The sequence below is a fragment of the Humulus lupulus genome, chromosome 2 (assembly GCF_963169125.1).
Source record: "Humulus lupulus chromosome 2, drHumLupu1.1, whole genome shotgun sequence".
Classification (NCBI taxonomy): Eukaryota; Viridiplantae; Streptophyta; class Magnoliopsida; order Rosales; family Cannabaceae; genus Humulus; species Humulus lupulus.
The window spans coordinates 242,266,633-242,281,319 of NC_084794.1; the positions used below are offsets into that span (position 1 = coordinate 242,266,633).

The 14,687-nt window shown below is 31.6% G+C and overlaps 1 protein-coding gene across 1 annotated transcript; it reads left to right on the forward strand.

The window, feature by feature from the left end:
• The first annotated feature begins 9,935 nt into the window (after positions 1-9,935).
• LOC133815315 (uncharacterized) lies at positions 9,936-12,014 on the forward strand. Its single transcript, XM_062248170.1, has 5 exons — positions 9,936-10,307; positions 10,422-10,471; positions 10,579-11,323; positions 11,403-11,702; positions 11,955-12,014. Exons 1-5 carry the CDS (start codon positions 9,936-9,938, stop codon positions 12,012-12,014), a joined length of 1,527 nt encoding a protein of 508 aa, XP_062104154.1.
• Positions 12,015-14,687: the final 2,673 nt, after the last annotated feature.

Sequence of the window (14,687 nt, forward strand, 5' to 3'; positions counted from 1 at the left end):
ATATCAAATATCCAAATACAAAGCATTCAACATGCTTAATCAACAATCACAAGCATAATCATAATCATGCACATTCTCAGGCTTCCAGGCCTATTCATAATCCTGTTTAACAACCCGGGCCAAGTCATAATCACATGTATCAGATTCTGAGTGCAGTTTTCTTACCTTTGCTCCAGAAACAGGTTACGAATGAATAGCCCTTAAGCACGATCCTAGTTTCAATCCCCTAGCAATAACCTAGTCACAACCAAGTATAGAATCCCATCAATAATGAGCGAATAAAGGCTTTCGGACCGAGTCCTAGCCTCCGGGACATCGAATCTTACTAAACCGGGTAGTAGGATCGATCCCGAGCCCTTATGTTTGAGTTCTCGTACTCAAAACCCTTCCAAGGCTAAAAAACCCCTTAAGCGTCGCGTCCCCCAAGCATTTGAGTTGCGGCCTGCTCAAGTCAGAGGCCCAAGACTCATCCCTGACTGTACCCGCGCCGCGGCTCAAATAGCCCAAAGGCACTTGCTTCTCCTTCGTCCAATTTGAGCCACGACACCCCAAGAACAGGGTTGCGACCCGACATGAAAACTCATTTTTTTCTCTGTTTTCCTCAAGCCAAATCCCTCCATAAACCTATCCAAACACTACCCAAACTCGTAATTCAATCACAGAACATCCCAGGCAACACAACCCAAATTTCAAACAAATAAAAAACTCATCAAAACATAAAAATCCAATCAAACCTTAAGAACTCAAAAAAATCAGAACTTAAAGCTTGGATTACCTCTTATTAAGTCGTTTTCCAGCTAAATCCTCCGGGAATCAAGCTTCTAATCTTCCCTATAATCGTTATAACTATAACCTTGCTTGAATCTGAGCCCTAAAACTCGAGTTTCCTTCGGAAGTGCTAACGAGCTGAATTGAGAGAACGGGAGAGAGAATGAGAGAGTTTTCTGAGTTTTATAGTCATGAGTGGTTACTTTGAGTGCAAGTAACCTTAAGCAAACCCCAAGGCTCGGGGTACCCAAAAATGTCCCAGAGGGCAAAATATTCTAAATTCCCAGAACTCCCTCCTGATCTTACTAATTTCAAATATATCCTCAAATATTCATTCCCATTACCCAATATCCCGATAATGTACTAAATACCTAAAATACCCCTTGACTCACTCCGAGTCAAGCATTGGTCTCTTTGTGACTTTCCTGCTAGCTTCCTCCATAGGATCGCCTCGTGCGGAGTAACCCAAATATATTCACATAATGATATGGTCTCACATGTATATCACATATATGTCAAATATACCCATAACATGCCAAATTACGAAAATTTCCCTTTTAATTTGAAACAGGCCCACATGCATATTTAATACACTTAAACATGCATATCAAGTCATATTATAATATAACTCACATAATCATATAATGATACACATATATATCACATAAACACATAATTTCCATGATTTGCCATTATGGCCCCCTAATGAATGCCCTAAGCCTTATTAGGTAATTTGAGACATTACACAAGGTCATCTTCTACCCAACACTCTTACTTCAGCAAGTCTCAAGCACCTCATAAACATTCATCAGAATCGATAGAAAAATTGGAAAATAAGCTAAAGAATTTGACTGACCAAGTCAATTTCTTGTCTCAATTTCTTCCACCTTCATTTCGTCCACCAAACATTCCGATGCCGCCTATGCTTGATAGCGACAATATTTTTGGAGCTTCATCTTCTCAACCTCCAGCTCTAGCCTATCCTTCCATGTACGGGGTAGCGTCGTCTCAACCTATGACGCCTTTTTACATGTGCGGAGCAACTTCATCACCTTATCCGTGGTCGATTCCACCGTCGTTGCAGCCGTCGTATCTGTACATGTATGGAGCAAGATCGCCGCATTACCTCCCCAATATCCATGGTCGATGCTGCCCCAGTCACCACAGCAACCACAACCGCAATAGGAAGACAATATGGAAGACGACGCAGCTGATTTAGGAGATTAGATTTATATCATTATTAGTTAATTGTTACATTATATTAACAATATGGATATTTGTTATCTTAATGAACTAATATGAATATTTATTATAATATTTGTATTTTTAAATACATATATATTTTTAATAATTTAAATTTAAATGAATTATTTTTTAATTATTAAAATAATTTTATTGTTTTTTTAGTATTAGGGACGACTGAAGACACATCATGGGCAACACATTGACGAAAAATATTGCCACATGTGAAAAACTTTGGGGCGACATCTAAAATTTTAGGGGCGACATCGCACTCTTGATAATGGAATATTTGGGGCGACCTACATGTCGCCCCTAATATACCCTATTAGGTGCACTTTATTAGGGACGAATTTTATGGTTTTTAAGGGCGAGCCCATAAAACTGTATTTTGTTGTACCATGAAACTCAAGAATTCTATAGAGAATACAAACCTTCTTGCTTTCTTCTCTGCTCTAGTTTCACGATCTTTTTACTTCAAAAACTTATTGCTTGTTTATTTGATCTCTCTTACATCTATATAATTATTAATGAAAATCAAGCATTAACAAATATATATTTCAATCTTTAATACTTTCGAAAAGTCAAAATTTGAAAACTAAAAAAAATATCATCCTTTAATTTTCGTAACAAATATAAAATTAATTATATATATATATATTTCTAAAATAAAATTCTTAAAAATAAATGATGAATAAATTTCTTTTATTGTTTACCTAATTTGTTTTTTTTTTAATTTTTGAAGTAAGTTTTCATAAATAAATATTTAGTACATGTTATTCCCATTACTCGCGTCTGATAATAAAGGAGAAAAGATAACATCCTATATGTATATTTTTATAATTAAAAATATAAAAAATCACCATTTAATTTTCGAACAAATGAAAATATACAAAAATAAATAATTTTTTATATTTTTTTAATTCTTTTTGAAAGATATTATATTTATTTTCATATAAAGATAATAAAAATTAAATTCTTAAAATTAAATAATGAATAAATTTGTTATATTGTAATATTATTATATTTTAATATAAACTATATTGTTTATTACATAATTTTTTTTAAAGTTTCCATAAATATTTTAGTACCTGTTATTCCCATTACTCGCGTAAGGAGAAGAGATAACATCTCTGCCAATGAACCTTTTCCGAGAGCAAGAGCCCAACTCGTGAAGCGGAGGGAGAGTACTCGGGTAAATATATAAAGATGGATCATCTTTAAATATATAAAATTGATAGTAAAATGGTGTTTGGACACAAGTGAGACTTCGCGATTCCAAGCACATATTGTGACAATTAAGCTCCCAAATGAATGGAAGAGAAGTGTATAGCCAACAAGAGCTCGAGCAAGGAGAGTTTTGCCAGTAGGATATAGAGTCCAAACCTACATTAATTAGTGTTAATTGTTTCATTTAATGTTAGTCAAACCCGTTAATCATATAATTGAATTTGGTTTTAGCTAATAAGGTAAATCATGTAAGTTTTTCTTTATAATATGCCAATTCAAGTGGTGTTTGACACCATATGATGCTCTTATAAATGTATATTGTGTTGATTTCTTTAATTAATAATTAAGCCGCATGAAATCTGCATAATACAAAAAAGATACTTGAGATTTAAAAAATAAGCGAGTTGAACAAAATGACACTTGTGATCATGTAATTCAAGATTAGTGAGCGAAAAATCACCACCATCTTGATGTGATATTGTAGTATGGTGTCCCACATAGAATAAGTGTAAAATTATTGAGTCATTAATAAAAACATAAGTAGTTCTACTAATCACCAATTAATTTTTAAAATAGAGCCAAATGAAACTTGTCATATTCATTAGTATACAAGCTTAGTATAAATAATCATGATTTATATATTTAGTATCTGGGGCGTTTGAAAAAATATATGTTTTGCAAAGTAATCCTTTTTCTTTAATTTTCTTTTGCAAACGAACTTATATTAATTAGTAATTATGTTACCAAATAATATTTTTCAAAAATACTCAACACTCCTATTTCAGGCATCTTTTTTATACTTGCACAGTGAGTACCAAGTATGTCAAAAATGCTTTGTAAAATAGTTTAATAATACAAGTTATTTGTCAAAATAATACATTAATTAATAGCAAAAGTTCAAATTATTATTATATATATATACAATTATATGCAATAATATATAAATATCTATATATATGTGTGTAGATAAAGGGTTGTAAAAGTTGTGGAGGCTAAACTAGAAGAATCCAAGTTAAGAACCTCCCTAGAAGAAACCTGCTCCTCCTCGTAACACTTTTTGTGACTACTTTCTCCTAAAATTGACTAAACCCTAGCTAACGCAATATCAACAGTATTCTCTACCACTGCTTAATATTTATGACTGCATCACCTTATTCTCATATTATATATATGATATGATTGCATCATCTATAAATACACTTCTCGTATTTCTATTAGTTAGTATATATTAACTACTCTTTATTCCAGTATTTTTTCTTTATTAAGAACCATTTTGTTCTATTTAATATTCTGAATTTATAAACACTATATATATTTATATAAATCTGGATTGTATAAAAAGAACTATAAAAAGTAGAGCTATATAGATCATTGTAATATTCTATATGTAAAACTGATCTATGTATGTACATAACGCGCAGATTAATTAAGTCATCAAATACATTCATATTATATTATTGTTCTTAATTTGCGGAAACTAATTATTGATATTCATTATAGTTATGTTATTAACCATAAGATATTTAGCTTATATAGTCCAATAAAATATAGGTTATAATTGAATGTGGGGTTGGCCTACTAAATTATTAAGTCCATTGTATGATTAAATCTGTAATAATTATAATAATTCGAATCAGTCATCAGGGCAGGTAACATTTACATATTAATGTGGGATTTTGAAGAAACCCACTGAAGTACAATAATGGGGAATGTGATCATTATTAATATATATATATATATAGAGAGAGAGAGAGAGTTTTATATTATTGGAGATGAGAGATCAGTATATGTATCTAGACGTACCATGGAAAAGTAGTTCCTCTTTTAGTTGTGGGAAGCACTATTAAGAGCAACAAATATTTGAATTATTTTGATAGTTATGAAAAAGTTGTACATATCGAGACCAGAGACCTCTCTTTGGCTCTTCATATAATTATGATCATTTTGAATTTAAATAAATTATTAAAGAGAAAATAACCCAGCAAATTCAGATAATTAATGTAGAGGTAACAATTTTTATAATGATAATGACTGTAGGGTTAAGCTGAGGCAATAGATGATTATCCAAGTACACATATTATCACTAGTATATAAAGTATTGGCTGTCACGTTTTAAATGGCAGCCTCAAAATATATATATAAATATATATATATATATATATATTTGTGGGGTATAAGAATAATACAGGTGATATATATTACATAAAAGATTACTTTACTATTTAGTGGATACGATCGGGCCAAATTCCTTAATTGAGATTCTTTTTTTCCTTCGCAAAGTCATTATCACTAATATATGGGTCTTTTTCATAATTACCCGTTTTTAGTCTACTTAACTAAATATAGCCAGCATCAATCTCTTAACTAAATATACCCAATTTTAAAGTTGTGATTCCTATATTACTCTTACTCATACCGGTTTTATAGTTATAGCTCTTCCTCAATCGATTTCTTCCTCTTCGATCGAACGATTTCTCCTTCTCCCATAGATTTTCCACCACCAGCGATTTCTCCTTCTCCCATCGATTTTCCATCACCATCGATTTCTCCTTCTCTCATCGATTTTCCACCACCATCTCCACTGCACTGCTGTTCTACCATCTCCACTGCACTGTTGTTCATCAAATTTCCTCTTCTGTTCCTCTGCCACAACCACTCAAATCTGTTTGGTGAGTTCTTCTTTCTTTTGAGACTAAATTTCTCTCTTCCTCCTTCCTCAATTTTTATTTTTTTTAAAATTTTTTTGAAATGTATGTGTTGGTTGCAATCATACATATAAATTAACATTCATGTGTGTATACAAATTTAGTGAAGTTAAATGAAATTGAATATTCCATATTATACATAAGTTAAAATGCCTTCTAAGTGTTTGTTAAAATTATTCAATAAAACTGTGACTATGATATTGCAAAAAATCTGCCACTGGGATCATCATCATTATCATGGAGAGTTTTTCTTCATTTTCACAAATTTATAGTGCTAGGAGTTTGTTGATAAAATGCCTCTATGTAAACTATAAATTTCTAGTATAAAAAAGAGTTTGTTGATCTTTGTTTATATGATTTTCAGATTTATATGTTTTTATTTTAATGCTACATTTGGCTCTTTGATTTGGAATTAAATATACTGGAATAAATTCTTAAACTTGTCTGATGTTTGACATGTGTGCTGGCCATTTCTGGGATCATTATTCTTGTACCTATTTGTCCAAAATTGTTGGTTTAATTGATTTTATATTTTCTGTAGGTTTGTACTTGATAGAGAAAGTCTTGATCTAAGTAAACAAACACCTATTGCCAACTTGAACAAAGAATTAGATTTTATCCTGACATTAAAGTTGAAGGTCTGTAGCTTGAACTGAATGAAAGCTTGCGTTGATTGGCATGATTATGTTAGATATTATACTAAGGTTCTGTTAACTTAATTTAGAGTTTGTTTTTATGTAACTGTTTACCTAAATGAACAACTGGGTTTGGATAAAGCTGTTAAAAAATTGTTTTGGTGTATTAATGAAACACTATAAATACAAAACTCAGTAGCTCAATCCATTACTTGATCACAGCTATTATCAAACACTTTCTATTCTTTAAATGTTATCAGCCAAAAACATCAATCCTCTTGTTCAGCTTTCCCTTGTTTCTTTTACTTTCTTGATTCTTCAATGCCTTCCGACACTTCTCACAGTAATGCTCCAGTGGTAGAATCTCCCGCCCCTCCAATGAAAACTCCTTTGTCTGGCTTCTCTGCCCTCACTGCTCAGCTATTGTAGAATACATAAGGATTTGTTTGTCTTGACTAGCTTTGGCATATGTTATTGCACATTGTAGCTGAACATCAGACTCTCTTAACTGCCTCTCAAGGAAATCAACCTTGTCAGAGGCATGAGCACCACTCTTAAGAAGGACCAGCTCTTCATTAATCTCCATATTGGACACTTGGTTTCAGCATTTTCAGCCCTACTTTTTGCTTTACATATCCTCACTTCAGAATTTGCAATTACATTTTCCATTTCATTGATTATGCAACATAGAGCATTAAGCTCTTCCTAACTACCATCTGCAGAATACTTTGCAATCAGCAGCTGAAACTCAGATTCTTTCAGCTCTTTATCAAGCAATCTGACCTTATCACCCAAAGTAAAGGCTTTTGAATTGGCAAGAATTATTTTATCTTCAGCATCTCTCAATTTTTATTTTAGTATGTTTTTCTATGCAACAAGCAAGTCATTAAATTTTGCATTGCTCCTTTCCAGCTTGCTCAAATAATTTTCTTTAGCCTTCAATTCTTCCTTGGAACCTTCAAGCTTTGATTTTAGCCGAGTAACTGAACTTTTCAAACTTAGCTGGAGTGTCTGCAATTTACCAAACAAATTCCATGAAACATTTGATCTAAGCCATTTAAGGCTTGCGGTTTAAATTTTAACGCAAGTGGTTTAAATTTTAAGCATTGTGGTTTAAATTTAAAACTTAGTGGTTTAAATTTCAAACCTAGGGGTTTAAAGATACTTGGTTTATAATTTAAGCTTAAATGGATAAAAATTTATAAATTGTGGTTAAAATATGATGTCATTTAAGCCTTGTGGTTCAGATTTATAAATAATGGTTTAAGTTTTAAGACATTTGGTTTAAAATTATAAAATTTTTATATTAGATTCACACGTTACATTATATAGATTAAAATAGAGTATGTTTATTATTTAAGCCTAAATGAATAAAACTTAAACCTTGTGGATTAAATTTTGATGCCATTTAAGTTTAGTTGTTCATATTTTAAGTTATTTAAGACTTGCAGTTTAAATTTTAAGGCAAGTAGTTTAAATTTTAAGTCTTGTGGTTTAAATTTAAAGCTTAATGGTTTAAATTTCAAAACTAAGGGTTTAAATATACTTGATTTATAATTTAAACTTTGGTGGAGATATCAGCCCTCTTGAAAGGCTGTGGTACGAGAGTTTGAGCATATGCTCATTTGTAAATCTTTCATTGTTATTAATAAAGTTGTTCTTGAGAAATTTCATTATTGGATTTGGAAACTAAGATATAATTGTTATTACCTAAGAAAGATCTATCACATTACAAAAAATCTTATGCAAAGAATAACATCTATTTACTTTTGGAAGATCATGAACTATTTTTATTATATGTAATAAAAATGGTAACTAAAAACTATTATATGATTCTTTACAACTCACTCGAAAGTGCATTCTTAATTCCTTTTATGGATATGTCATGAGTAAGTGAGTTTTAGCGATTTTCTTTGTTTCCCAACTACACAATAAATATATACTTTTTGCTATTGATTTTCTTGGTCTTATAGAAGTGCAAGATGGTACTTCATTGATTATGCAACATTAGCATTAAGCTCTTCCTGACTCCCATCTGCAGAATACTTTGCATTCAGCAGCAGAAACTCAGATTCTTTCAGCTCTTTATCAAGCAATCTGACCTTATCACCCCAAAGTAAAGGCTTTTGAATTGGCAAGAATTATTTTATCTTCAGCATCTCTCAAATTGGATTTTAGTTTGTTTGTCTATGCAACAAGCAAGTCATTAAATTTTGCATTGCTACTTTCCAGCTTTGATCTCAGCTGAGTAGCTGAACTTTTTAAACTTACCTGGAGTGTCTGCAATTGACCCAACAGCTCTTTTGAAATTCCCACTGAAACCACAGCCATATTATCCACCACAAAAATTTTTTCCCGAACATCTTCTGTTTCATCTCCCATGCAGTATACTTGTTGTTCTGATGAGACCAGCCTTTGCTTTAGCACTTCTTCAACTTGTCTTATTTCTGTCATTTTCTTTTCGAGATCCATTTCTCTTGCCAAATTTTTTTCCAGCATCCTCAAAATATGTCTTTGTTGTTCAGCAGATTGAATCCTAATTTTAAGAACAATGTTGTAAATTATGAAAGTATTAGTTTAAATTTTTAGCCATTGAATGTTTGAGGTTTAAATTTTGTTGTAAAATAACATTATTATCTTCATCTTCACGATAAACATCTTTTGCATTACTTCGATTCTTCTTATTGAGTCACAAATATTATTGACACTTGGTTTTGCAAAAATTGTGTTTGCCTTGAGTTGAGTGAAGTTAAGGCAAAAAGAATAATGAATTGATATATTTTTTTTTAATTTCTATCCAAGATAAAGGAATAAGCTCTCATGGTTGTGTTATTTTTTATTGCAGGAAATGGATAAGATAATGTTATTTGTAGTTTTTAACGGAAGATGGAATGCAAACAACAGATATATTGATCATGAAGTGAAAATATTGATGGTGGAAAAGGATATCAAGTATGTGGAATTGGTAAACAAGATATACAAGGAGCTCAGATTGAATGAAAGATTGATTTCAACAAACTTGATTTTTGATGCAAATATGGATACAAGCAAAGGAATGAAGATAGAAAGTGATGAGAATTTACAAGTTTATCTAAAATTGAACAAGACTGTGGAAGAGTTGAAAAAATGTCCTCTCATCCTTGAAGTAGAACAGAGAAATCAAACCATTTCTTTGCCAAGAGATGCTAGCATTCCATCTGCTTTAGCAAGCAATGCAACAAGTCACAGTTTGACTCTCACAGACCCCAATACGAATACTGCAAGCACTAACAAGATGAAGAGCGCCTCAACATAAGAATCCAACAAAATTACAGAACACGGGCAAGAAGCTCAATCACCTCTGCATGTGTTGCCGAATATGGAGATTGAAGACATAAGACTCAATTATGTTTTCAAGAATAAGACTGATCTAAAACATACACTTGCGAAAATAGCCATCAAGAAACACTTTCAGTACAGAATTCAAAAATCATGTTCAGAAGCATTTTGGGCAAAATGCATAGATGAGAATTGTGGCTGGTATGTACATGCAAGAAGCTCAAAAGTATCAGACTACTTTCGAGTTATCAAATACCATAAACACCACACAGGCTCCTTAAATCGCATAAATTTTGAAAATAGACAAGCAAGTGCAAAAGTCATCAGTAGTTACTTCAAAGAGAATTTTCGTGACCCAGGATCAACCTATCGACCAAGGAAAATAATAAGAGACATGAGAGATGAACATGGGGTAGGTGTAACGTAAAATAAAGCCTGGAGAGCAAAAACACTTGCAGCTGATGATGTTAGAGGGTCAAATGAGGAAAGTTATGCATTGTTGCCTTCATATTTGTATATGCTACAGTTGGCCAACCCAGGAACTATCACAAGAGTATGTAAAGATGAAGAAAACAGGTATGAATAATATTTATGATTTGCATTCCTATATTCAGGGCTTTACTGTTTACATTCCATATCTTACATCTCTAGGAATTGGTTGTTTTTTTATTTAAATTTTACAGGTTTAAATACATGTTTATTGCTTTTGGGGCTTCATTGGATGGATGGAAGCAATGTAGACCAGTTATAGTGGTAGATGGAACATTTTTAAAGACGAAATGTGGAGGTACACTGTATGCAGCTTATGTTAAAGATGGAAACAATCAAAATTTTCCGCTCGCCTTTGGAATTGGGGATTTAGAAAATGACAATGCATGGATATGGTTCTTTACAAGACTAAAAGAAGCAATAGGAGATCGAGAAAACTTGTGCATTGTATCTGACAGGCATAAAAGCATCAAAAATGCAGTTGAACAAGTGTATCCTGGTGTATATCATGGAGTTTGTCTTTATCATTTGAAGCAAAATCTAAGGACTAAGTTTAGGGGATTACATGCGCATGCCATATTTGAAACTGCTTCAAGAGCGTACTCAGCTCAAGAATATTATTCTGCCATGGCTGAATTACAGAAAATTAGCCCTAAAATGACCACTTATCTTTTGGAAGCAAAACCAGAAAAATGGGCTCGGCCATTCTTTCCAACGAAAAGGTATAACATTCTTACAAGTAACATTGCTGAATCTATAAATGCAACAATTGTGCATGCGAGAGAATTGCCTATAACGTCGTTAATAGAAGCCATAAGAGAGATGCTTCAAAGATGGTTTTCAACAAGAAAAGAAGCAACAATCAACCAATTTGTTGAGGTGACAAAATGGGCAAATGATGAAATGGAGATCAAACTTGATGTGGCATTTCGAATGAAGGTATGTTATTAAAGTTACATTTATTTTCTTTTTTGTTCAGCTTTTAAATTTATTGCTTAATAATTGTATTGTTTCACAGGTAGATGCAATTGATGCAATGAAATCTAGTGTCACATATGGTGATCGATTGTTTGTGGTCGACTTGGAACAACATATGTGCACATGTAATGAATTTCAACTAGAGGGAATTCCATGTGCACATGCTATTGCAACAATTGAAAGCAAGTACTTGGACAAGTACAAATTTTGCTCAAATTGGTATAAAAATTCTGTTTTGAAAGAGACATATGCAAGATTAATTAATCCTCTTCCAGATAAAGTTGATTGGAGTGTCCCAGATGAAATTATAGGAGATAGCATGAAAGCTCCAAAATTCAAAGTAAAACAAGGACGTCCCAAGAAAAAAAGAATTCCATCAACAAGAGAATTTCCCAAGCATGTTCGAACAGTCAAGTGTGGAAATTGCGGAATATTGGGGCATAATAGAAAGAATTGTAAAAGCCAACCAATTCTAAAAGAAGGATAACATTGAGTTGTGAATTGCATATATATCATGATCATTGAGATTGATTATTGTCCTTGAGTACAGTGCATTATGCATGAAAGCATGAACTGTTGTTATCTGTTGCAGTCTAAAGACTATAAAGATGCAATGTTATACATATTTGTTGCGTTGTGGACTTGTGGATAAGAATGTTAATACATTTATTAAAATACATCTTGTTTTTTATTATATTATTATCTATTTAATTTATGAAAAATAGGAATTGATATTAGTGAGAGATGAATTTGATAGAAAAAGGTTATAAAACATGATAGATTATCATCTTGAAATTATGACAAATTTATCAGTTAATCTTATTTATTTAAGGCTTGCGGTTTAAATTTCTAGGCAAGGTGTTTAAATTTAAAGCTTAGGGGTTTAAATTTTAAGCTTAGGGGTTTAAATTTAAAACATAGTTTGTTAAATAGAGTTGGATTATAAATAGAGCTTAATGGATAAAAATTTGATACCATTTAGCTTTGTGGTTCAAAATTTGATTCCATTTAGCCATGTGGTTCAAAATTTGAAGCCATTTGCATTGTGGTTTAAAGTTTTAGGAAAGTGGTTTACATTTAAACCTTAGTGGTTTAAAATTAAAGCTTAGTGGTTTAAATTCTTAGGCAAGTGGTTTAAATTTAAAGCTTAACGGTTTAAATTTAAAACTTAGTTGTTTAAAGAGAGTTGGATTATAAAAATAGCTTAATGGATAAAAACTTTTAATTTTGAGTTCAAAATTAGATGCCATTTATCTCGCCGCGGCGCTCAAAATGAAAGAAAAAAATGGCTATTTAAATCACTGTGCGCCGCAGCTCTAATTTATTTGGGCCGCGACGCACAGTTCGAACCCTTAATAATATATATAATTTTTTTTTTATTTTGCCAATCACAACTTCTTCTCTAATTTTTTTATCAATAAAGAAATTTGGTTTAAATTTAAATTTAAAGAATAGGGGTTTAAATTTAAAATGTAATGATTTAATAGAGAATGATTATGATTTAAGCCTAAAATATTAAAACTTAAACCTTGTGGATTAAATTTTGATGTCATTTAAGTTTATTGGTTCATAGCTTAAGCCATTTGAGGCTTGCGGTTTAAATTTCTAGGCAATAGGTTTAAATTTTAAGCCTTGTGATTTAAATTTAAAGTTCAGTGGTTTAAATTTAAAACATAGTTGGTTAGAAGATAGTTGGATTATAAATAGAGCTTGATGTATAAAAATTTAATGACATTTAGCCTTGTGGTTCAAAATTTTATTCCATTTAGCCATGTGGTTCAAAATTTGATGTCATTTGCATTGGGGTTTAAAGTTTTGGGAAAATGGTTTACATTTAAACCTTAGTGGTTTAAATTAAAAAACTTTGGTTTAAAGAAACTTGGATTATAAGTAGATCAAAATGTATAAAAAATTGATTCAATTTAGCCTTGTGGTTCAAAATTTGATGCTATTTAGCATTGAGGACCAAAATTTGATGCTATTTGGATTGTGGTTTAAAGTTTTAGGCAAGTGGTTTAAATTTAAAACTTAGTGGTTTACATTTAAAGCTTAGGGGTTTAAATTTTAAACATTGAGGGTAAAAGAGTCTTGGATAATAAATAGAGCTGAATGTTTAAAAATTCATAAATTGTGGTTCAAAATTTGATATTATTTAGCCTTGTGGTTCAAAAATTGATACCATTTACCCTAGTGGTTCAATATTTGATGCCATTTGGTTTGTTGTTTACATTCTTAGGTAAGTGGTTTAAATTTAAAGCAAAACGGTTTAAAATTAAAGTTTAGTGGTTTAAAATTAAAGCTTAGTGGTTTAAATAGACTTGGATTATAAATAGAGCTTAATGAATAAATTTTTTAAAATCGCGATTAAAATTTGTTGCCATTTACCCCGTCGCGGCGCACAGAACCTTCAGAAATTAGAGCCGCGGCGCTCAAAATGTAACAAAAAATGGCAATTAATGTCATTGAACACCGCGACTCTAATTTATGTGGGCTGCGGCGCACAGTTCATACCTAAAAATAAAATATATAATTTTTTTTTTTGCCACTAACAACTTCTGGTCTAAATTTTTTGACGAATAAAGAAATTAGGTTTAAATTTAAAGGTTTGGGTTTTAAAATTAAAGTTTAGTGGTTTAAATTTAAAATTTTATTCCATTTAGCCATGTGGTTCAAAATTTTATGTCATTTGCATTGGGGTTTAAATTTTTAGGAAAATGGTTTACATTTAAACCTTATTGGTTTAAATTAAAATACTATGGTTTAAGATACTTGGATTATCAGTAGATCTAAATGTATAAAAATTTGATCCAATTTAGCCTTGGGGTTCAAAATTTGATGCCATTTAGCATTGATGACAAAAAATTGATGCTATTTTGATTGTGGTTTAAAGTTTTAGGCAAGTGGTTTAAATTTTAAACATTGAGGGTAAAAGAAACTTGAATAGTAAATAGAGCTGAATGTTTAAAAATTCATAAATTGTGGTTCAAAATTTGATGTTATTTAGCCTTGTGGTTCAAAAATTGATACCATTTAGCCTAGTGGTTCAATATTTGATGCCATTTGGTTTGTGGTTTACATTCTTAGGTAAGTGGTTTAAATTTAAAGCAAAACGGTTTAAAATTAAAGCTTAGTGGTTTAAATAGACTTGGATTATAAATAAAGCTTAATGGAAATTTTTTTTAAAATCGCGATTAAAATTTGGTGCCATTTACCCCGCTGCGGCGCACAGAACCTTTAGACATTAGAGCCGCGACGCTCAGAATGTAACAAAAAATGACAATTATTTGTCACTGTGCGCCGCGGCTCAAATTGATGTGGGCCGCGG

Coding starts and splice junctions, on each gene's coding strand:
- LOC133815315 (XM_062248170.1), top strand. CDS start 9,936: ATGGAGATTGAAGACATAAGACTCAATTATGTTTTCAAGAATAAGACT. Junction 10,308..10,421: donor ACATGAGAGATGAACATGGG/GTAGGTGTAACG, acceptor TATATGCTACAG/TTGGCCAACCCAGGAACTAT. Junction 11,324..11,402: donor ATGTGGCATTTCGAATGAAG/GTATGTTATTAA, acceptor ATTGTTTCACAG/GTAGATGCAATTGATGCAAT.